We start from the raw sequence: 25,082 nt of genomic DNA on the forward strand, positions 1-25,082 counted from the left end.
TTGCATGTTGTGGGACCCATGGATCTCCAGAAAGGGGAATCCTGGTAATCTTGCGTTACTTTGACTTGTGCTTTGGCAAGATGAGTGGTCTAGGATGGCCCAACCAGGATCAATCAGCTAGTGGGCTTTTCTGCAAGGGTCAGTGGTGTTGCAGTAAGTCTCTCACCCCATGGTCCGAGATCAGGATCCTAGGCTTGCTGTATTGCCAGTTTAGCATCTCTGGTTTCCCTGGCTTTCCACTCCCAAGTGCAGTCATTGCTTGCTGCTGGTCAGTGGATGTCCATGTGTGGCTCTGTGGTGGGTGAGGTAGCTCTAGCACTTAACCAAAAATTCCTTGAGCATGAATTCTTCATCCTCAGATGTTTCATAGCTCCTAACAAAATTCCAACCAAGTACTGATACTGTAAATACAGCATATGGTAACAAAAGTAAGAAACAAAAGATATATGATACTAGTATAAATATACATTGTTTTTGATCATGCACCAGGTGGAAAGTTAATAGGGAAAATGTCACCCTTCTTTATTCAAAAGGATTTAGAAGGACTGAAAGGATCATCCAAAACTGTTAAATCAAAAACAGTTAAGAAAAAGTACTGGGATCAATGTCAATGGGTGGAATACCAATCAGTGACACCTCTTAAAAAAACTCAATTCCTGTAGAGGAGTGATATTAGAATGAAATCTTCTTGATGTTCCTGATGAGGAGATATGTTCAGAGCTTAAAGATCAGGGAGTGACGGGTGTGAGGCACATTCTGATACATACAGATGGTTGCTTGGTTTCATCCAGGAACATCATCCTTAATTTTAATACACCTAAATCTCCAACATCTGTAAAAGCAGGGTATCTCAGTTGTTCTGTTAGAGTCTACATCCCTAATCCACTAAGATGCTTTAAATTTAAGAAATATGGGCATGCCCAAACTACCCTTCGTGGTTCTACTACTGCTGATGTGGTAGTGAAGAGCATGATAACAAATCTTGCTGTGCAGAAAAAAGCTAAATGTGTCAACTGTCAGGGAGGTCATCCAGCTTACTCTCATGCATATCAGAAGTGAAAGCTAATGACCATCACACCTGATCTGAGATCCTCATATGCTGAGAAGGTAACAATTAAGAAAATGTCAACACCAACTCAAACTCATATATGTATTCCACTATCTGATAATTTCACTATAACTGAACTTTATTATTGTGAGTGCTTCTCTGTTGAGCCCATCAATCACATGACCTATGGCCTTACTAAAGAGACAACTCCAAAAGTGGTCCCATTCGATGAGAATCCACATTAAAAAAAAATTATGGGAAAGATATCGCTTACAGATAAATCACCAGACATCCCCACACAAAAAAATGGATACTTGGGTATCCATCATCATCATCATCATCAAATTCCTGCCATGTACCCTCAAGGGGTGTACAGGATATGATAGTACTACATGAAAAAAATTACATCATTACTAACTTCCTATCTACAGTTTTCCTCCAAATCAGTCTGTTACTTGTCAAGACTCCAACATTATCAGATCTTATATTTCTATCGTCTAAGGCACTCTGTACTGTATCAATCCACCTATATCTTGGTCTCGATCTGGGTCATTTTCCTGCCAACTTGGCAGAGAACACTTGTTTTGCTAATCTTTCTTCGCCCATTCTGTTTAAGTGACCGTACCACCTGAGATTAGCTCTGCTAACGCATTCCTGGATGCTGACAATATCATGTTCTTTCCTAATATCCTCATTTTTAATATGATATTGCCATTGATGCCATCTGTTCACACCTATAATCTTTCTCAGGACTCTCAAATCTGCGGTCTCTAGTCTTTGGTCAAGTGTTTTACTTCTGACCCAGCTCTCAGATCCATAAGTTAAAACTGGTTTGAACACTGTCTTGTATATAGCTAATTTTGTGTTCCGACTAATTTCTCTCTTATTCCATGTGAATTTATTCACTTGATTTCCCACCATACCAGCTTTGCTGATTCTGTTGTCTATTTCTATGTTTAATTTACAGTTTCAGTAAAAATCGTGCCTAAGTAGCTGAAATGTTTTATTTGTTCCATAGGTTCTCAATTCACAACACAGTTGACATTTTCAATGATTCTGCCTATTTTCATTGTCTTTGTCTTTTTATTGCTGACCTTCATACCATATCTATTACAACAGCTATTCAATTTAGTCAGAGAATCTTGCAGACTTGTAGTTGATTTATTTAGAAGTATAACATCGACCGCATAAAGCAAAGAGCTGACATTAACATCTCCAATTTTGATATCATGTTTAATACCACTTTCCTTCATAATGTGATCCATATAGATAATGAATAACAGAGGGGATAATGTACATCCTTGTCTCACACCAGATTTAACATTAAATCATCTTCCTGTACTTCCTTCAATTCTAACTGCTGACTTACAACTCAAATAAAGACTAAGTATTGCTTGATATAATGCCCCATTGACACCATATAACTGTAGCGTATTGAATAGCTTCTCTCTTGGTACCTTGTCATATGCCTTTTCCAAATCGACAAAACTTAAATACAGATCTTTGTTATATTCTCATGCTTTCTCGACTATTTGTTGTAAAGTGAAGATCTGATCCTGACAGCCTCTATTTGGCCTGAATCCAGCTTGTTCTTCACCAAGCTTTTCTTCCACAATTCTTCTCAACCGTTTCTCAAGTATACTCGCATAGATCTTGCCAGGAATACTCAGTAGGGAAATACCTCTGTAATTCTCACATTCAGTTTTATTTCCCTTTTTATATATGGGTACAATGAGAGCTCTACTCCAATCATCGAGAATTCGCCCCTCTGTCCAGGCTTTCTGGCAGTGCAGCCACTGTAAGATTCTTATACCACCATACTTCAGCATTTCTGGTCGAATATCATCTACTCCTGCTGCCTTTCCACATTTCAAGCCTTTGATGGCTTTTTCTACTTCAAGTATGGATATGTATTCCTGACTGCATGCCTGGTCAGTGTTTTTTTACCACTGTGCTGTCATCACTACTTGTTTCATTTAGCAGTTTTTCAAAGTAATTCCTCCATACTTCAAGGATATATTTTTCTACCATTTTCACGTCACCTTTATCATCTCTAACTCCTTTTACAGCACTCTTTCCTCCATTCCTAAGCGTCTTCAACAACCTCCAGAATATTTTGCCACCTTCTTGATATTTATTTTCTATGTTCTTGCCGAAGTCCTCCCATGGCTTTTGTTTAGCTAGTTTTACACAGTGTTTAGCATTCTTGCATTTGTCTCTATATTCTCTAAGAGCTAAAGCTGACTTATTTGACAGGAACTTTTGATATGCTTTATTCTTTTCCTTCACTGCCTCTTTAACTTCTTGTGTCCGCCAGGGAGTTCTGATTTTTTTATCCTTGCAGACGACCTCATCACATGCCTCTCTGGCAAAATCAATCAATGTTTTCTTCAGAGTTTGCCACTGAATCTCCAAGGTTTGATTCCTGTTCTCAAACTCTTTCATTTTTTCTTCAATAATCTTTGTGTATTTTAGTCTACAGTTCACATCTGAGAGCTGCTCAACTTTTATTCGCTTTAACACTTTCTTACATGTTATTCTTTTCAATATGAAATTCAATTTTATCCTGCTCAAGACTAAATAGTGATCACTTCCAATTTCAAATCTCCTGTACACTCTGGTGTCCTGCACCAGGGAGAAAACATCACTATCAACAATAACATAGTCAATGAGACTTTTCTTATTCCTAGCCTCTTCTCTCCATGTGAATTTGTGCACATTTTTATGTTGGAACATTGTGTTAGTAATAACCAGTCCATGTCCTGAGCAGAAATCCAACAGATATTTGCCATTATTATTAGCTTTGCTCTTTTCTCCAAATTTTCCCAAAATATTTTTGTATGTTTCACAATCATTTCCTGCTCTGCTGTTTAGATCCCCAACAAGGACCAACTTTTCCTTTTTCATTGTGTCAGTTGCTTTTTCTAAAGCCTCAAAAAATTCCTCCACTTCTACCTTAGTAGACCCTTCTGTGGGACCATAGGCACAAATAAGCCTCATTGTCCAGTTCCCCATTCTTATTTGCCCACATTACTCTACTTGAGACTGACTGTCATTCAAGAAGATTAGGCTCGTATTTTGTGTTGAGTACTATGGCTACTCCTTCTTTTCCTTGATTGTCATTGCCTGAATATAACATTTTGTATTTATTGCTCAGAAAGATCTCACCAGTTTTTGTCTTTTTTGTTTCAGTCACCCCTATTATGTCGATCTGGTACTTTTCTAATTCTTCAGCTAGCTCCATTTCTTTGCCATTCAGGCTTCTTACGTTGATAGTACCGATCTTTAACTCTGGTGATGTTGAGTTGGGGTTTATTTTCAGATTTGTTCCAGTAGCTGACGTTTCGCTGTTCGCCCTGGTTCACTGGGGAAAACAACGGGGGCCTTGTTTAACCGGGCGATGGCCCAGCCGCCATGAAATTTTGTCATGTTGTACCATCATTTTTATTTTGGTTTAACCAATAAGAATGCAATATGGTCGGCTAAATCCCAAATTGTCAGCCAATCCTCGTTCGTTCAGTATTCAAGTAGATACCCAACAGGGTGCACCACAAGAAGGTGAGGATTGGACATTAGGTCAGAAGCCCTGGTCGGTTCTCCACATTCCTTTAAAGGCTATGTGGAGGTCTCCTCTCAGTTATACAGCTTTGACCCTTTGGGTATCCACTGAAAATAAATTAAACTTGCCATTTGACCCTAACACATCAGACATATTAAATATCTTACCAGAGGAAGAGATGGACACTGACCGTCCATACTTCAAAACAATTGATAAATATAAACCTGACAAAGGTAAGCCTTCAACCTCCCAAAAAACCTATAAAATCAAAACAATAGAAAAATTTTTACAATGGAACTGTTGTGAGTTTCACCAGACTGTCAGTGTTATCAAGATTTTGTTGCAGAAACACAAACCTCATGGACAGAACTGGAGGTGGTCCCTGCTCATGGAGTAGCTATCCTGGTGGGAAGTCATATTTCTTTCCATCATGTCCAACTTAATACTGCTCTGGAAGCAGTATTAAGTTGGATATTGATTTGCCTCTTCATGGGATTTCTCATTACAGTATGTTCCATTTATTACCACCGAGTGCTGAGTTCAATGAAATTGATCTTGATAACCTTATCTTGCAACTGCCTGAACCCATAATTTTGATGGGTGACTTTATGGCCACAATACTCTGTGAGGTTTCACCAACACTAATAGACATGGTCAAATCATTGAAAAATCCTTGATAATAATCACCTCTCCCTTTTAAATAATACTCAATACTTTCTTCCATATGCCTACCTGCTCATATTCTGCAATTGATCTTACAATCTGCTCCCCTTTCATTCTTCCACTGCTCACATAGGACATTGAAGAGAACATATATGGAAGTGATCACTTTCCTGTTCTTTACACAATCTTCACAAGAACCATGTTCACCCACACAGATACCGATATGAAAAATGGACCAGGCTGACTGAAAAACACTTTTTCTCATCTTGCAAAATTTAATACTGATACTGTTAGGCAAACGCCTATTAATGGAGCAGTAAAGTTTATAACAGAGTGCAGTGTCCAGGCAACAACAGCCTGGACAATACAACCATTCTTTTCTAGTGGAAAATTGAATCAAATATCATCCTTTGCAGAGATGGAAAGAGTAGGCATCACAGTTAGTGGTAGATATGGGCACAAATGACTTAGATGGTGAAAAAGGAATGTTGATAGGGATTTGAGCAAATTATTTGGGTGTGGTAAAGGATAATAGTGTTGTGGGAAAGTCATTAGCGTGTTGCCAAGATATTATAATAATTGAGGAGAGCAGAGATAGCGAATAGCAAGATTGCTGAGTTGTTTGAGGCAAAGAGATTTTAGTTTGTGAATCTGTGGAGTGAATTAAGGAAAGTTGAAATGGTATAAGGTTGATGGATTGCATTTGAATTGGGTTTGCTGAGACAGCACAGAATCAAAAAGTTAGTGCAGCTAATGATCAATGGTTAATTGTGAAGCAGGATATCACAGCCAGACAGGTTGTAGGGCAGGAAGAAGATGGATACAAAGCTGATGATGTGATTGCAGTAGGACAAAGTGATGGAATGCATAAAGGTGGGGACAAAACCTGTATGAATGGCAGTCAGAGTTAGGATTAGGGAAATATGAGTGGTCAAACTGAAGGGAGAGATGTTATGTAGTGGCTAGAGTAGAGAACATTTCTGTGTGTGGGATGGACTCAAAGGCATGGGGAAAGATTGTTTGTATACAAATGTAAGAGGTATTCAAAATGAGAGAGCTGAATATGTAGCGTTCAATGGGTCAGTACGACCAAAGATAATTATGCAACAAGAGAAACTGTTGCTAAGCTTTTGAATCAAGGGGAATAGAGCTGTACTATCAACCATTTGTTAAGGAAGAATTCAAAAGAGCTCTTTTGCTGTCTCTCACTAGTGCAGTAAGCCCTGATGATATCCATTATGAGATGATAAAACACTTCCCAGTATCCTCTGTGAATCTCTTTCTGTACTTGTATAGAACAGAATATTTACAGAGGAAGAGTTCCAGACTCTTGGCATAAATCAGTTGTCATTGTTATTCCAAAGCTAGGCAAGGATCCAGCATAGGAGGAAGATGGATACAAAGATACAGAGCAATTGGATGATGATTATCATCCAATTGCTCTTATTAGCTGTCTTTGTAAGGTCTTGGAAAAAATGGAACACAAGGCTTCTCAGGTACTTAGAAAGCAATGAACTTCTTTCCAACACACAATGTGGCTTGCATAGGCACTAGTCAACCTTGAATCATCTGATCCATCTAGAAACATCTATAAGAGATGCATTCCTGAAACGAGAACATGTGATTTCAGTGTTCTTCGATATGGGAAAAAGTTTGACACAACCTGGAGATATGGCATGTTAAAAGACCTGTTTAACATTGCTCTGAGGGGACACTTTCCTGTTTTTATTAAGAACTTTCTATCCAGCCATGTCTTCCAAGTCTATGTGGGAAGCACATTATTTCAGCCATATCAAGAAGAGGGAGTTCCTCAAGTGTTGACCCTCTTTGCTATTAAAGTGAACTCGGTCGCCGAACAGCTTCTTCCCACAGCAGGCATTTGCCTTTATGTCGATGACTTCACAATTTACTGTCACTCTTTCAATATGAGGGTCATTGAAAGACAACTTCAACAAGCAATCGATCAGGTCTTTTCATGCAGCCCTTTGTTATGGGTTCAGGTTATCTGCAGAGAAAACTGTATGTGTACACTTCTGATGGCAATGCACTCTCCACCCCAAACCTGATTTAAGAATGGGACAAACTGTTATCCCTCTAGTTCCAGCAGCTATGTTTTTGGGACTCATCTTTGACAGAAAGCTAACATTTTTTACACATATTCGTCATCTTTGGGATGAGTGCACAAAAGCATTGAATATCCTCTACAGAATGGGGTGCTGATCGATGTTCCTTGTTGTGCATTTATCGTGCACTTGTACATTCAAAGCTTGATTATGGTTCCCAGGTTTACAGTTCTGCAAGGTAGAGCACGGTCTGGTAGTTGGACCCGATACACCATCAGGGTATCCGATGTGTGAAAAGTACCAGTACTTTTCACACATCACCTATTCAAAAGTCTATGTTGAATTAAATGAACCCCCTACCCCTCTATCACTCAGATGAAAACATTTGTCTCTTAATAAGGCCCTAAAAATAAAGTCCCTTCATTATCATCCTACATGGATTAGTCTCTTTTCTCTCTGTTAGGAGGTCCAGTTATCACACACGTCAGATTGCCATTCATCCCTTTGGTGTGTGCATGTTAAAGAGGCTATGGAAGCTGTTAGCATCCATAGCCTCTTTAACATCTTGACAATGTTGACAACATTACCTGCACCAAATAAAACAACATTCTTCTGTGGAAGGCTTGCACTCCATCCTTCAACCTCACTTTGTCAACTACAGAAGTATCATATGCCATCATCTGTCTACCTTCAATTGGTCAGTCATGGTCTTCTCCTGGATCTTTTTCTTATCATGCTAGCAAAAGACATTTTGCTGACCTTTTTTCTCCCATTCTGTTTAAGTGACCATACCACCTGAGATTTAGTTCTGCTACCATGTTCCTGGATACTAACAGTATCACATTCTTTCTGAATATCCTTGTTTTAATATGATACTGCCATTGATGCCATTGGTTTAGTTCTTGTACTCTTTCTCAAAATTCTATCTGTGGTCTCGAGTCTTTGATCAAGTGTTTTATTTCTAGCCCAGCACTCTGATCCATGTGTAAGTTGGGTTAATCTTGGGTGGTATGGTCACTTAAGAATGATAAAAGAAAGGTTAGCAAATCTGGTTGATTTCAGGATGGAAGTGAAGACACAAAGAAAAACCAAAATCTGGATGGACTGATGCAGTTTGAAGTGCCTAAGAAGTCTGAAATATAAGATCTGACTTTCATCATTTTATCATCATGTCCTTTTAAGGATACATAATCAGGTGTTTAATGATGAAAATATAGTTTGCTGAAGGGATATTACCAAGGATGATAAAACATAAGCAATTTGTTAGCTGACTAAAATATTTTTGCCATCACTAACTTGTAATAGCAAGTTAAAAAAAAATATGGGTATGGTTAAAACAGTGCAGCAACAATGAATTTGTATGCCCTGAATTAACTGCAAAATTTTCATGGACTGTAACTTAGTTAGGCAGATATATTTGGTGGTGTACATGGGAGGGAGGGGTGCTCACCAAATGTCTTTTATTCCTCACAGGAAGTTGAAGGGAGCTAATTTAGCCATAACTCACTCACTCTTTAAATGCAGATCGGCAGCTACTTTTTTTCTTTCATGTATTCATACAAATAGGCCCATCAGAACACACGCAATTTACAGACAAAAATTACTAGTTGTGGTGGTGTTGGAAGTGGGCGGTAGATGGCGTTGATGGAGATGATTCGTAGTAGAGGTTAGGTGTAGAGAGAATTGTAGATGTCCTCCCACGATGAGTCTTCGGACTCCTTGGAGGTATCAGGAATAATAATAATAATAATATTCACTGATAGTGTCTAAGCTATCAGTGAATCGAGGCTTTTTCTGGAGAGAGAGAGAGAGAGTTTCATATCTACAGCAGACAATTGCTGCTATCTCTTGGTTTTAAACCATATTAAAGTTTATTTTTCAATAGGTTAGACTATGATAAATTTAGTTTAATCCTTTATCCCAGTGAGAGCAAACAAAGTTTGCACCTGAAAATATCTTCAGGACTGAATATAGTGTTGTACTATCTTACCTGGGTAAGTAGTACAACACCAGGCAACTCGTAGCAAAGGTGGAGCAAGCTACCAACACTCCTATCCCAGTATCTCCCATAATGCAAAACACATCTCCTTGTGGATATGTATACTGTTATGCATTAAGGGATTGGCCACTACCCAGACTAGTTTCGACCTTTATTGAGTTCTCTTCAGTGGGAGCCAGGCCCAGAGTTGGAGATACCAGGCAGAAGCAGAAAACCTGGTGTTGTACTACTTACCCAGGTAAGATAGTACAACACTATATTCAGTCCTGAAGATATTTTCAGGTGCAAACTTTTTTGCTCTCACTGGGATAAAGGATTAAACTAAATTTATCATAGTCTAACCTAGTGAAAAATAACCTTTCAACATCTTTCTCTAAATCCAGAGTAATTTAATAAAAAAAAAAAAAAAAAAAAAAGGTGGCAAACCTTTTGGCAACTCCTGTAGGTAAAGATGACCTTGCTACTGCTTCTGCCTGGTATCTCCAACTCTGGTCCTGGCTCCCACTGAAGAGACCTCAATAAAGGTCGAAACTAGTCTGGGTAGTGGCCAATCCCTTAATGCATAACAGTATACATATCCACAAGGAGATGTGTTTTGCATTATGGGAGATACTGGGATAGGAGTGTTGGTAGCTTGTTCCACCTTTGCTACGAGTTGCCTAGTGTTGTACTACTTACCCAAGTAAGATAGTACAACACTATATTCAGGTGCAAATTTGTTTGCTCTCACTGGGATAAAGGATTAAACTAAATTTATCATATTAAACCATATTAGTTGTATTGGCCTGTAAAACGTGAGTTCTACAGTCGATTATTTGGCATGTGGAGTTAAAAACCAGAAAAATTCAATTCTGAAGAAAAGTTCAATCAGACTTTGTTGTAACGAACATGGAAATAACGAGATCACAGCTGTAGTGAGCAAAAAGCCATAATGATTTTTATTTATACATATTCCCATACAATTGTCCACTTTTATAACAAGTATACTACACAGATATACCATACAAATTTTGGTAACTGTGCAAACATTCTTAATTGCTTGAGTAGTTCTTGGAATAGACAAAAATGAAAGGGATGACTTAGCATTCATGATCACCTGCATTGAATTACGGGCCGATATATAACTTGTCCTTCGTGACCATCCCCACTCTACCTACCTCTCTAGTATTTAGCCTCTGTAGTCCCTCCTCACTTTACTCAAACACCGCCACAACTGTAACATCAGTTAAAAATGAACCCTTCCATTGGAAATATGTCTACTAAAAGTAAGTGCATCATGATTCACAATTCCCAAATTAGAACATGGTTCGAAAATTGCTGAAGTGTGTAAAAAAATGAATTTTTCTCCTATTCATTAGTTTCAATTTTGTGGAAGAACAAAGGTGTTTACTTGTTGGCATTGGAAAACAACATAATCAAAACAACAAAAATTTAGAAAGTGTGATCTTACAAATGTTGTGTAGCATGACTTCACTACATGAAAAAGTGCTGGATTCTCAGTAGATGGTCTGATCTTGAAGGCTCAAGCGGAAAAATTTGTTAAACAATTTGGACATGACAATTTTGTATGCAATAATGGTTGGCTGGATTAATTTAAAAACATTTAATCAAAATTAGTGGAGAATGTCGATTTGCGGATCAGATAACGCGGAAATGAATTTATTTGATTGTGTTTGGGCAGAAATTGGGAAAGATTTCAATGATGAAGACACAGAACCTTTTTATAATTTGACACTTGACAATGCATTTAAATTCAAAGGGGAAATATTTGTTGGTAGGGAAAAAAAAAGACTCACTTGATGATGTTTATATGCACAGATATGACAGGAACTAATTACAAAAAAATTATGGACACATAAGTTGTGTATACACAATTTATGTGTCCATATTTTTTTAAGAGGCCTGTGTAGCTCAGTGGAAGTGGCGCTCGCGTCCTCTGCGCTTGGTTGCTCGAAGTCAGACTTAAGTTCAAGTCTAGTCGTCGACTGGAGGAACTTTTTCTAAGCCTTTCTTCAACCGATTTCTGAGTTAGTTGATCTCTGGCGCAGGCAAGCGGGTTTTTCCTCCCTGAAACTCAGGTTTTTTATCTTGTAAACTCAAAAAAATTGACCGCAGTACCCACATTATTTCATACAGTAACATATCTTGTTAGGGTTAGATACCAAGAGATGGCAGCACTTGTTTGCCAGCCTCTTCATCGGTGGCTGCTATAATTAGTGATAGACATGGGCCAGCTATCTCTGATTGGCTTTCGGTGGAGATTGAACTGCCCACTCAGTCTCCAAAAGCTAGACGAGTTAAAAAGGCCTTGCCTACTCCCTATAAGGGAATAAAAGGCATTAGATGATTTATTTATTTATAATTTTTTAAGTGTATTGTAGTTCATGCAAGCATATTCATACAATAATAATAAGGTATGCAATTATGCTATTTTTTTCTCTCAAATATTTTTTTTTTTTTTTGAGTATTTTTTATTAAGTTATTGAGAATTTAAAAAAAAACAGAAGTAAATTTAACTCATTACTGATGTAGTAAATAATGATTATAACAAGGAAATTTTGGTGGTCCCTGTGCTGCTTATAACCAAATTCAACTATTTAGAAATAACACTGTAGGATTATTGTAGATATATTTATTGGACCTCTAGGAGAACCCCGATCTCTAGAGAGCATGCCACTAAGTGACAGATGGGGGGGGGGAATCCTATCAGATATAGTGGGGTGGTCTGAATATATTGAATAAGTACCTGTGGACCAACAGGATCCTATGGACTATTGTCTTATTGGCAAAGGTAGTGATGTCCCTATGGTCTCCTAGCTGGGTTTTCTCTCTTCTTCTTCCACTTACTTTGACAGACCCACTTTCTTTTACATTTCCTGTCTAGTCTCTCTTGACTAACTTCTGTCTACATCCAACCTCAATACTTTTAAAGTAATCAAGGTTTAGGAGTATTTCCTTTCCTTACTTCATACTTTCTTTATATGGGTTGAAGGAGTTCATAGGGCAAAGACAATCCTTCTGGGGATAAAAGTCCCTGATGTTGACCTCTGCATAGCCTGGTATAGTCTGGGGTTAGTCCCCAATCCTAGGAGCACTCTGAAAATGAAACTCTGTTTCTCCAGGATGTGGATTGAGCAAATGGCCAGCACTCCTTTCTTATAAAAAAAAAAAACTTATGCTGTGTGAAAAGAAAAATAGAACTGGACAAAAATTTAGGAAACAAATTGGCTATGAACTTTGAGATTTGGAACATGGAACATACAGAGTTTTAACTGGAAAATTAGAGGAAATTTGAAAAGAGGTTACTAATAAAAACTTAGATTTAGTAGTTTTAACAGAAGTATTGAAATTGATGGAGATGTAGAGATAACCAACAGCTTTTTGTTCTTGAGGACTTAAACATCAGAATTGGTCAAAGAATTTGGGACCTAACAGTTGGACCCTTTGGTGAGGATGAAGAAAATGATAATGGTAAAAGATTGATTACAATGTGTGATGCACATTAGTGCCAGTTGATGATATTCATACATATAGCATAAAGATATCCATAGGTTTATTTGGGTGTAGCATACAAGAGTTTACAGTCTATTATCAGCCATCTGATTACAAAACAATAGAGGTGCTGTATTGTAAGTTATGCCAGTATTGAGAGGTGCAGAATATGACACAGATCACTACCTGTTACTTGGGCAGATAATTGTGCCTGGAATATAAATGGAGTAATTGAGCATTTTGGGAACATCAGGCTAGATGAACTACAATATATGGTCAGCCTTCTGCAAGGTTGAGTGTTTAGAGGATTGTATAAACTTAGGATCAATCAAAGATTGAATGCACATGAAGACTGAAGTGCTAAAACCTATAATCATATCTCTGTCTTCAGGTGGGAAACGAATTTCATCATCTGGTGTGAGACAATGGCCCTACACTTCAGTCCTGGAGGACTGAAGTGGCTTTTAAAAGTTCCATGTTTGATTCCCTAGAGCAGAGTTTTCAGATTTATTATTATTATTAACATCTGACCTCCATGGAGTCAGAGACGCATCATGGGAGGTACACACTATTGCACCAACCAACTCATCCAACTGTGCTTTAAACTGATTCACTGTGTCTAAATAATAAAAATGATCATTTCTTATCTCACCTGCAGTATTGATACATTATAAGTTTGCAATGAAAAGCATTCACATTGGACTAAAGATGTATTTTCTTTTAACTAATAACAGAATAAACCACATGACCATGAGAATGTCACTAACAGATGATATATATGTTACTAGATAACAAATTATATTCTTATTTTCAGCCTTATTTTACCCATTCATAAGCAAGCAAGTTTGCTTGTGCTTGAGTAGTGCATAATCTGTACAACACTTCCTTCTCTGGCATACACAGTACCATGCATTATAGTTGTGAGTCATTGCCCAGCCAGTTTTGACCTTTATTAAGATCTCATCAAAAAGAGATGGCCCCCATGGAGATACTGAAAACTATATTAATGGCAAAGTCATTTTCTGTATGCAAGCAGAAAAGTGGTCTATCACAATATTATTACGATATTCTGGTTTAGAAATAGTTATACCAGTTTTTTGCTAGATTGTAAACATATATTGACAACAAATTATATTATTGATTTTATCCTTATAAATTACATCCTCAAATACTTAAACATAAAATCCTGATAAATAAATACTTAAACAGAATGGAAAGAAGAAATAGAAGAATGAAAAATCTGACACTAATTATACATTAAACAGCAGAAAAAAGGTATGTGGGAGGCTCTGAATATGGAATGATGATATCAAGAATATAATTTAAAAAAAAAAAAGCATACAGCAGTACCTTGATTAATGTGCCTCTGATTAGTTTGTTTTCGATTTGTGCATCATTTTTTTTTTTCTATACCCAAATTCGATTAGTGTGCCCATATACATCTTAAAAATAAGTTACAGATTTTAAAAATTTTCTATGTATGCATTTTTTTATGGCTAGCTATTTTAAAAAATCAATCACCAGGATGAAATAATTTAATTACCGATTTAAAACATTATACCAAGTTATTTTTTAATGGCATACAGTACTACACTATTTCCATGTACACTATATATTCCAAATTTACCATCAAAATTTATGTCGTCTGCTAATTACATAGCATTTTGATGATCATATGTCATACCTCCTTTGCAATTGTTTTCCTTACTTTTTTAGTTTCAAGTATTTTCTCAACCTTTAATCATGAGTAAAAGAATTAGTGAGCAAAAAAGTGGAAGTGGGAAAAAGATTCGAAAAGTAATCTCATTAGAAGAAAAACTTGAAATAATAAAGAAAAATAAACAAGGCAAGTCCAGAGCGAAGATAGGACAAGAACACAAAAATGGATGAATCAACTATACAAACAATTTTAAGCAAAGCTGCTGAATACAACATGATAGGTAAGACTGGTTCAAGTTCATCATGCATGCAGATCACCTGAAATCATAATGATTGAATTAGAGAGACTTCTTTCTACATGGATCGAAGATTGTAACCAAAAATGGATCCCACTAAGCACTGACCTTATTAAATCAAAAGCATTGAGTCTCTTTGCAACCTTGAAAGAAAGGGCTATCAACGATGGAAAAGAAAAAGAATTCCCTGCTAGTGCTGAGTGGTTTGAGCGTTTCATAAAGAGAAATAGCCTACATAATGTTCTAATCATGTGCAAAGCTGCAAATGCAGATAAGGAGGTGGCCACAAATTATCCAGTGATTTTGAAGAAAATTGTGGAAGAAGTGCTATTGTGACCAACAAATATTTAATGTCAATGAAACTAACCTTTTTAGGAAGCAAATGCCTTCCAAGACTTTTCTGGCCAAATCAGAGAAATCTCAGCCTGGTCATAAAGTCGCAAAGTCTAATGAAATTACTGCTAGCAATATGCGAACCATTTGGAAGCACATTCTTCCACACTGTGCAAATGATTTTAGAGGCTTTTCAAATAAATTTAAGTTAATTAAATCAAATTCTGAGAAATTGAGTGATTCCAACCTGCTAAATTTAGATGCACAGCGTGAAGATCCTGAAGAATATGAAGAAAATTTAATCACTGACAAGTCCAAAGAGATTTCACAGAAACAATTTGAAAATATTTTTCGTACAATCAAAGTTTTTAAGCTTAGAGGCTGACCCTCATGAAGAGAGAAGCACTAAAGTTTGCAGAAGTAGTAGAAGAGGCAATAGGGCCATACCATCAGTTGTCTGAAAAAAAGAAACAGAATCCCACCAAACTGCATTAGCTCAATTATTTGTTAACTAGAATAATAAATTTATATTCTGAATATGTTTTATTTATTATCTTTCAGCTTCATGGTTTTCCTTTAACTGGGCTCTAAGATATACCGTAATTCTAAAAAAAAAAATTAAGGGTTAACAAAGAAATTTGAGGAACGAATTATACTTTTTCCCATAGATTTTTATATCCAATTAGTGCATTTTTGATTAATGTACCTGTTTTAAAGAATGCATTTGGCACATCAATCGAGGGATTGCTGTATATATGACCCCATAAAAAAGAACCATTTTTTCCCAGTATCCTTTTTGACGATACTCAAATTTCTAGACAGTCTGAGATCTCACTTCTTGGAATCACTCTCACATCAAACCTCTCCTGGCATAAACATATCACAACCATTGCATCCTCAGCCTCAAAAAAACTAGGATTTCTCTTTCACTCACGGTGTTACTTCACTCCCGAACAGCTACTAACATTATACAAATCACATATCCGCCCAGCTATTGAATACTGCTTCCACATATGGGATGGGACCCCTAAAAGTTTTCTCAAAATGCTTGACTCAATACAGAGGAGAGCAGTTAGACATCAATGATCCATCCCTTACCACCTCTCTTCCCCCACTTTCACACAGACGTGTGGTCTCTGCAGTATGTATATTCTACAAATATTTCCATGGGAAATGCTCATCCGAAATAACATCAATAATTCCTTCGCTCAGTACAAAGCTCATTGGAACATGTGCAGCTGCTGCACAACATCCCTTCGCAGTACACCTAGAAACAAACAGAACAAGTTTCTTTTCCTCTTCCTTCATCTCTGCAACTGCTGCACTGTGGAACAGTTTCCCACCTGCTGTGTTTCCCAAGGAATACAATTTAAAGTCATTCAAATCAAATGTAAACAAATTCCTCCTTTCCCAACCCACTACCCATACATGGTACTAATGTACTATAGGTTGACCAACCAACCTCCTGTGTATGGGCCCAACATAAAAGGAAAAATATATTTGAAATGGCTTACTTCCAGGAAAAGTGGAAGATAAAATTCTGTTTTGTCTTCCAGTTTTTCTGGAGCAGTAATGAAAAGAGAAACAAGAAAATTTCACATGCAAAGAAAAAAAAAAAAATTGGGACAATTATATTAGTAATATAGAAAAAGAAATATATAAACCATAGCCCAAAATCTGTAAAGCAATCAAGTTCTTAATTAGAGAGACAGATGACCAACACTAGATTGTTATAAACTCTGCAAGAAAATAAACAATCAGAATTACATTTCATTTAAAAAACATTTTAGAAAATGTAACTGTTAACACTCTCTTAAATAACACATGGAATTAATGCATTAAAAGAAATGAAAATTGGAAACTCACTAGAACTATTTGGGAAAGAAATTTAGTCAATTTTTTACGTCATCGTTTTCACTCTGACAAAATAGAAGTCAGTCAAACTCTTCTCGCTAACATGTTTATATATATATATATATATCATTTAAATTTAAAGAATAACTTACAAAGCTGTAGTTTATTTGTTTTCAATTCAAGGTTAACCAAAAAAAAGTTGTTTTATTGCAAATATTGCTTTTTTTTATTTTTTTATTTTTTTAATACAATACGGAACATTCTGTAGCTCCTCCACCACCATCCTTTCAAAATTTAGCTGTTATGCGATATTTTCAAAAACAGGGGTTAGCCACATAAGGCAATGCAACATTTGTCATATGTTTCTGCTCTGTCTTATTTTCTTCTCTCCAAATGAGATTTTGGAATGCATTTGGCAACTCCTAGTGAATTTTGTCCAGAAAGATAAAGGTTTGGGAACTGTCTTCCTTGCAGTCTGAGAGTTTAGTCACCAGGTGATTACCATCCCAATTTATTGATTGCTACTAGTATATGGAAGTTTTGAAAATGTTTAGTTGAAAGTTGAGTTAGTTGAAAATCTGCAAATATGTCTGAGAATTTAGTACTGTTAGGTGCAGGAGGTGAAAACAAACTTTTTTTCCTGAAGATAACTCACTTGCGAACTTTCATTTGCTCATTCTTGAGTAAAATAAGATTAAAAATGTGTGTTATTTCTGATATAATATACTTTCCACCTTATACTTTTAACTGAATTTGATACTACAGCATTTTTTTCTGTTAAAAAGATGCAATTTGATTAAAGAGATGTTATTCTTACTTAAACTTTTAAGCTCCTTAATCTTGGACAGTTTGATTTTTTTTTTTTTTAATTTCATTTTCAATAAAGAAAATGAAATAAATAGTTATTGAGTAAGATATTTTAAAGAAAAGATTCCACAACCTTTGTTTTAAAATTAAGCAGACTGAAAGATCTTTAGAGCCTCCATAGCTCAGTTGATATAAACAAAGCCCTTTGGTCGGAATAAACTTTGGTTGATATAAACAAAGACCTGGGTTCAATTCAGTGGTGGCCAGTGAAAATTTTAAGTGGGGATGCTGCATATACAAAAAAATAAATAAATAAATAAACACTTTTTTTTCCTAATCAGTAATGAATTTATTAATAAATAAATTTACATATTAAAAATATTTCATCCTCACCATGAACAAACACCAATAATAAAAGTTTCGTATCAATAGCAATGACAAGTGCAAATGAATATCGGCGTTAGATCGCACTGCATTTGTTTCGTGTAACGATAATTGAAAATATATAATTCTTTTCATATTTTCAACTCTTTATAATTCAGCCTTGTATCTATAATAAATAAATAATTATATGTTATTTTAATAAAATAAAATAAGATTTACAAAAAAATAGTTCATCACGAACACGTGCCAATAATAAACGTTTCATATCTCACAGAAATAACGAGCCCAGGCATAAGATACACTTATGCAGGCATATCTAATGACGTAACAACAACGACAAGGCAAACGAACATTGGCATTAGATCGCAGTGCATTTGTTTTGTGTAACGATAATTGAAAATATATTATTCTTTTCATATTTTCAACAGTGACACTCATCATAATTCAGCCTTATATCTATAATAAATAATTGTTATTTTAACAAAATAAAATAAGATTTACAAAAAATAGTTCACCACGCACATGCACCAATAATAAACGTTTGATATCTCACAGAAATAACGAGCACAGGCATAAGATACACTACCCAAGCGGCAGTGTATCTAATGACGTAACGTGCAACGACAAGGCAAACGAATATCGGCGTTAGATCACAATCCATTTGTTTCGTGTAATGATAATTGAAAAAATATTATTCTTTTCATATTTTCGACAGTGACACTTGTCATAATTCATCCTTGTATCTATAATAAATAAATAATTGTATGTTATTTTAACAAAATAAAATGAGATTTACAAAAAATAGTTCACCACGCGCACACACCAATAATAAACGTTTGATATTATTATTATTATCATCTCACAGAAATAAGGTGCGTAAACACTAAAAATACACTGCTGTTTGAGCAGTTACAGTTGTGAATGATGTAACCGTGCAATGACAAGTGCAAACTATCGGCGTTAGATCGCAGTGCATTTGTTTCGTAATCTAAAGCATTAATAGAACAATGCCAATTATTAACTATTCAGTCAATGTCAAAACATAAGCTGTAACCTTTAACATATTGCATTGCATTTATATAATGTAAGCATTGTTATTATTTATAAACACAAACAAATTTTAATTTTTTCCTTGGGGTGCTGCAGTGTCACAGTGCTTATGTACAGGCTGCCACTGGTTCAATTCCCGTCAGAGATTATGAACCTTTTTTCTGGTCTCTTTTGAAAAAGGCGAGTTTAGGCAGTCTCATACAAAGGTTGGGAGATTTTTCACCTGCAAATTTGGGTTTGCCTGACCCCCTAAAACAGGCAAACTGCCCCCGTGAACACATACACACTCATTAAGTCATGAGTTCCACCCTTAAGGGATGCAGCAGAGGAGTGATGATCCAGCTGCATTACTTCATTGTAAGCCCCTTGTTTGGAGGGGGGGGGGGGGGCTCAATCCATTCTAAGGATAGGATTGAAAGGATCTTTAGTATCTGAGTTGAGCTTAATAATATGAAAATATCTAGAATTGCTGTTGTATTGATAGGGTGGCTCTGTTAAGTCTTGGTTTTCATTCTCATCTACACAAAAGATATAATGATTTGGTAATAAGTATATATTCAGTTTGGAGTTCTCAATATCAGGTTGATGTTCCCCATGTCTATTATATTTTGATCAATAGCTTGGATTCATTAATTTGTGCTAGTGATGAAAAATTAATTTTAAAAATATATGAATTTTTAATCAGTCATTGTTTTTGTTTTTTTCCACTACTACCTATTGGCATGCATGTCATGAATAATTTATGAAAAAAATTATCATATGAAACTAACTATTAATAAAATGTTTCAATTTCTTTAGGCCAAATATTCATCATACTGTGCCGTATGACTCAGTATTAGATGCGTTGAAAAGGCTTCCTGAAGTTCGGGTTGGTAAAGTGGTGATGAAAATGGATTGAAGTGTTGACAAGAAATGTATTTATTGATGAACTCTCTGTACTGCATTGTTGACTGTGTTGATATATAACAGTCAAAATGTAAAATTAAATTATTTTATTTATTTTAAATAAGCAGTATTTTGTTTAAACATTGGAAGTTGCAATTAGGATTTAAGTTTAGTCCAAGTATGTTCACCAATTTAATATATCATTTAGTAATCAGTTAAAAATTATTAGATGATAACTTAGTACATCATAAAAGTTCATATGGTTTTTTTATATAATACAAAATTTATAGTGGTGCTATCTATATATATAAAAGGAATAGGAGGTAGCTACAATAATAGAGGATAGTCAAATTTCTTTTTATCGTTGTGGTTTGTTATAATATTCCTCTAAGTATATTCTGTATAGTGTAAGGCATAAATATGATATTGTGCCATGGTATTGTAAATAAATAAATTTAAAAAAAATTAATGGGAATGCATTCCTTTCCATAAAATTATATTCCAAATTATACTTGTCTTTTCTCCTTCAACCATTGCACATATTAGATCATTTAGCCAGTCTTCCATATTGGTTGAACACGAATGTTAGAATTTGTTAAAAAAGCAAAATTATATGAAATATATTCTGATGTCTATAGAAATATAATCAGCAGGAAAACTTATTTAATTTTGATAATCTAATATGTTAAATCTCATTCTCTCTCACCCCCCCCCCCCCCCCAAAAAAAGAAAGTTGAAAAATTATAATTTTTCAGCTTTATTTCATGTAAATGTCATTTAAAAGTATGTGATTTTTTTTTTTTTTTATAAATTTATATTTATAAATATTTCTTAATTTTTATTTAAAAATATTTAAATCTCATTTCATATAGCAAAAATAGGTTTTGATTTTTTGTTAATTATGTTTTTTATAGTTGTGCTTTAATATAAATTTTGTCACAACTACTCATTTCTTCCAGTGTTACTCTACTGTTTGTTTTACTTTCACTTATTCTTAGTCATGGTTCATTGTTGTCATCAAACACATCTTTTCACATTTTTGTCATTTAATTTTTCTTATACATTATAAATATTAACTATCACAATTATTCTTTATAAATATGACAATTTGCATTTAATATTAGCATTGTAAGTGATTTTTCTCAAAAAAAGAAAAATTTAATACCTATCTTACTCAGTAAAGATATGCAAATAGCATCACTATTAGCATAATAATTTTCCATATATATATATATATATATATATATATATAAAAGAGAACAATATAATGTATAGAAAACCTTTTGTTTTGTATATATTGTATGATGGCTAGGACTGCTGAATGAATGAATGTGTAGTTGATTGTGCCATGCGGTGATACATATATATATATAAGAGAACAATATAATGTATAGAAAACCTTTTGTTTTGTATATATTGTATGATGGCTAGGACTGCTGAATGAATGAATGTGTAGTTGATTGTGCCATGCGGTGATACAGTCAACTCAAACTCATAGGAATCAGAAGAATAGTTGGTTTTAGCGAATAACATGCTATACTAAATTTTCCTTAGAATAGCTTTCTGGCTGTAACATTTGAGTAGGACTTTTTTGAAGTTTCTTGTATAAAAGTGAGTTTATGATAGCATTCCTTTGCTGTAATGAGGATTGAGTGTATTTTCAAAAATTTCCACCTAAATCCTTGGCAAATGCAATCCCACCACTAATCAGAATAATTGCATTGGTGGCAGTTTAAAATTACTGTAATGAAAGATAGCATTGCTTTTGAGGATGTGCCTTTAAGAAATGTTTCTAGATGCTAATAGCAGCTCTTTTGAAAAATCATTGTTTTTAGTAAATAAGCACTATAATAATTGTAATTTTATTTCTATACTTGGTTTTGAATAAAATCACATTTGTTGCATAAATATATCCAATGAAGAGTTGCCAAATTTTGAAAATATACTTGGTGAGGTGTAATAATAACAATAATAAATCCACATTATACCCCCCCCCCTACACACACACACATTATGATAATAACTTCCTTAGTTTCCTTTCCAGAAAAAAAATTTTTTTCTTTCTTTGGCAAAGTAGTCAGACTAATTGGAGAGAAGGGGAAAAAATTACAATTATTTGTAATTTTTTTTTTTATTTTGTAATTTGTAATAATTTGTAAAAATTATTTGTAAAAAATTACAAGACATGCTGGCCTCATGACTGCCATTTTTCAGCCATATTTTCATCTGTTCCCAATTTTAACTTGAAGTATAGCTTGTGATGTTGTCATGCTGCCTTAAGATTTGGAGCGTGAAAGAAGTTGCATGGCAGCAGATAGAGTATAGAACAACAGTTATTTTCTTTTTGTCCAGAATTTGCTGCACAGATAAAACAGCATGAGTTGGAGCATGGTCATAGGAGAAAGTAGTTGGTGTTTTACTCATTGTGATGTATTTGCAACATATATCTATCACAGATCATCATAATTTTTTATCCTTTGGAATGAATTCTGTCTCCTTTCTTGTGTAGAAGCTCCACAGGTACACAAAGTGATAACTGTGGAGCTTCCATGATTATAAAATCATATGCATATACCACAGTAAAAATTATTTATTATACAAATATTTCTGTTAATTATCATATGATATCATCAGTGTGAGGAATTTGAACAAGAAACGGTATAACACATGCATTACATTAGAATTCCTCTTAACGCAAAAGCGCATGTTCATTAAGTTAAAAACATTGTTGGGCTGAAAATATTAATTAATAATAAAAAAAAATCAAATTTAAACCAAAATGCAACCAATTTAATACAGTTGGGGATAACAGTTTCCCAAACTTTAGGGATAGTAAGGCAGTCATTATGCTTAAGGTTTTGATCGATGAAATAGACAATTACCATTTTAAAGTAGTAATTTCAATTTAATATAAACTAAAATAATTACCTGATATTTTGACCTTCACATCATCTGGTGTCTACATTATATATATATATATATATATATATAAACAAGCTACATACAATTCACATAGTATGCTAAAGTAATACTAATTTCGTCAACCATGAACACTACTAGTATGACCTGGTGAAAAAATAAATAAAATTACTACTACATCAAAGCAAGAGGCCTGCTATCTGTTTGGCCAGAGATTGCTAATGGATAAATTAAAACAAAAATTAAGCTATAGACTACTTACAGATAAATTAGAACAAAAAAACAGTATTGATGGTGGCCAACATATGAAGTAAGGGTTTCACCAATATAAGTTTACAGGTGCACTGAATTCAATGGAGATGGAGGTAAATCTTTGGAGGAGTTAATTATGTTTTGTAATTTTGTAGGGTAGTTTAAAAGCAGCATTAAGGCTAATGTAGTATTCTATTAATTTTATCATCTGATATCTCATTTAATATATGGGGTTTTTGCTGTAATCTGTGTTATTTCCATATTCAGATGTAATTTGGTGAAAAATTTTATTGGTGGTATTTTTGCTATTGCTATTGTTTATAAATGTATTGCTAATAATTTGTAATTCTTTTTTAAGAGCAAGTCATTAGAGCAAATCATTAAATCTCTAATGTGTATTGGCTGATATGTATGGACTTGCAATAAAGGATAAACTGCCTGAGGGAAGACATGTAACAAGTGTATTTTGAAAAGGAAGTGATTTTTGATTTCACTGCTAAAATGAATATGTTTGTGTTGTTTATTCAAATGACTGAAGGTGTTTCAAGTTTGGTATCCATGTTTGGATAATGAGAACATTGTCAATATATCCCAAACTGTAAGTTTTAAAGTAAAGGAATCTAGAATGTGTTGCTCAAAAGCTTCCATTTAAAAGTTAGCTATAGGAAGAAATAGTAGTGAGCCCATGGCTGTACCTTCTTTTTGTAAGTAAAAATTATTTTGCCATACAAAGTAACCAGAACATAGTATGTAGGCAAAGAGAGCCATAATATCAGGCAGATTTTAGTTCTGTAAGAGAATTGTGTCATTGATTAGTACATTTGTGAAAAGGGCAGAAACATCAAAACTGACTAATAAATCATCTTTACTGAGCATGAAATTTTTAATTTTTTTTTTGTCCTACCAACTCCTTGGGTGTTGATGCTGATTTCTTGGATAAGTGATAATTAGGGCTGTCTGTACCTTCACCTATCGGATGAAGGAAAACATTGTTTATGTACTTTAGTAATATGCTAATAGCTTTTTAACATTTGATAATTCTTTTGGTTTATATTAAATTAAAATTATTACTCTAACATGGTAGTTGTCTCCATAATTTATTATAATGAATGCTGATCACCATGTAACTATAAAAGAAAGGAAATAACTTCAGCAGTTTCTTTGAATAATGTACATATTTAAAAAATAGATCTATATAATAATTTGATGTTTTCTTATTGGATCTCATAGCTAGTGTTTTCAACTCCAGGTTGTGCCAAGCCAAATTTGCGAGGTTTGATAAGTTAGGTATGGTCTGAACATATACAGCACTTTTAAACATCAAAACTATATTCAGCTTTTTTAGCCAGCACTTTTATTCATAGAAAAAAAGTGCTGAATCAATTGAGGCTTAATTGTAATGACTGCTTTATTATCCCTAAAGTTTGAGAAATTATTATCCTCAACTGCATTTAAACAGGTTGTATTGAATTTTAATTTTGATTTTATTGTTAATATTTTCAGCCTAGCAGTATTTTTAACTTAACAAACACGGCTGCATTTAGAGAGATTAAAATGTAATGCATGTACTGTTTCTGTTGTTCTATGCTCACACTAATGATGTGTGTGTGTGCAATATGCATACAAAATGTTTGTGCAATAAATAATTTTTCTGTGGTACATGCATCTGATTTTCTAATTCTTAATGTCCATTTTCAGTGGACAGGAGTTTAATTTATTTTTATTTCAGATTTAAGCAGTCTTATTTGGACATTTTGGAACTTGGATATGGTTCCTATGATGTAGCTGAATGTGATTTTGATTTTTCCATAACAGAAAA

The 25,082-nt window shown here is 34.5% G+C and overlaps 1 protein-coding gene across 1 annotated transcript in view; it reads left to right on the forward strand.

Annotated features, from left to right (window-relative positions):
• LOC150104352 (ferry endosomal RAB5 effector complex subunit 4-like) overlaps positions 1-20,794 on the forward strand; it is a 267,536-nt gene extending 246,742 nt beyond the window's left edge. The window contains exon 9 of the mRNA XM_090396938.1: positions 20,006-20,794. Coding sequence (XP_090253064.1) covers positions 20,006-20,105 — 100 coding nt within the window. The 3' untranslated portion in view covers positions 20,106-20,794. The remainder of the gene's footprint in view (positions 1-20,005) is intronic.
• The last annotated feature ends 4,288 nt before the right edge of the window (positions 20,795-25,082 follow it).

Source organism: Typopeltis vanoorti, chromosome 8, assembly GCF_054136105.1.
Source record: "Typopeltis vanoorti isolate ZY-2024b chromosome 8, IOZ_Tvanoo_1.0, whole genome shotgun sequence".
Lineage (NCBI taxonomy): Eukaryota > Metazoa > Arthropoda > Arachnida > Uropygi > Thelyphonidae > Typopeltis > Typopeltis vanoorti.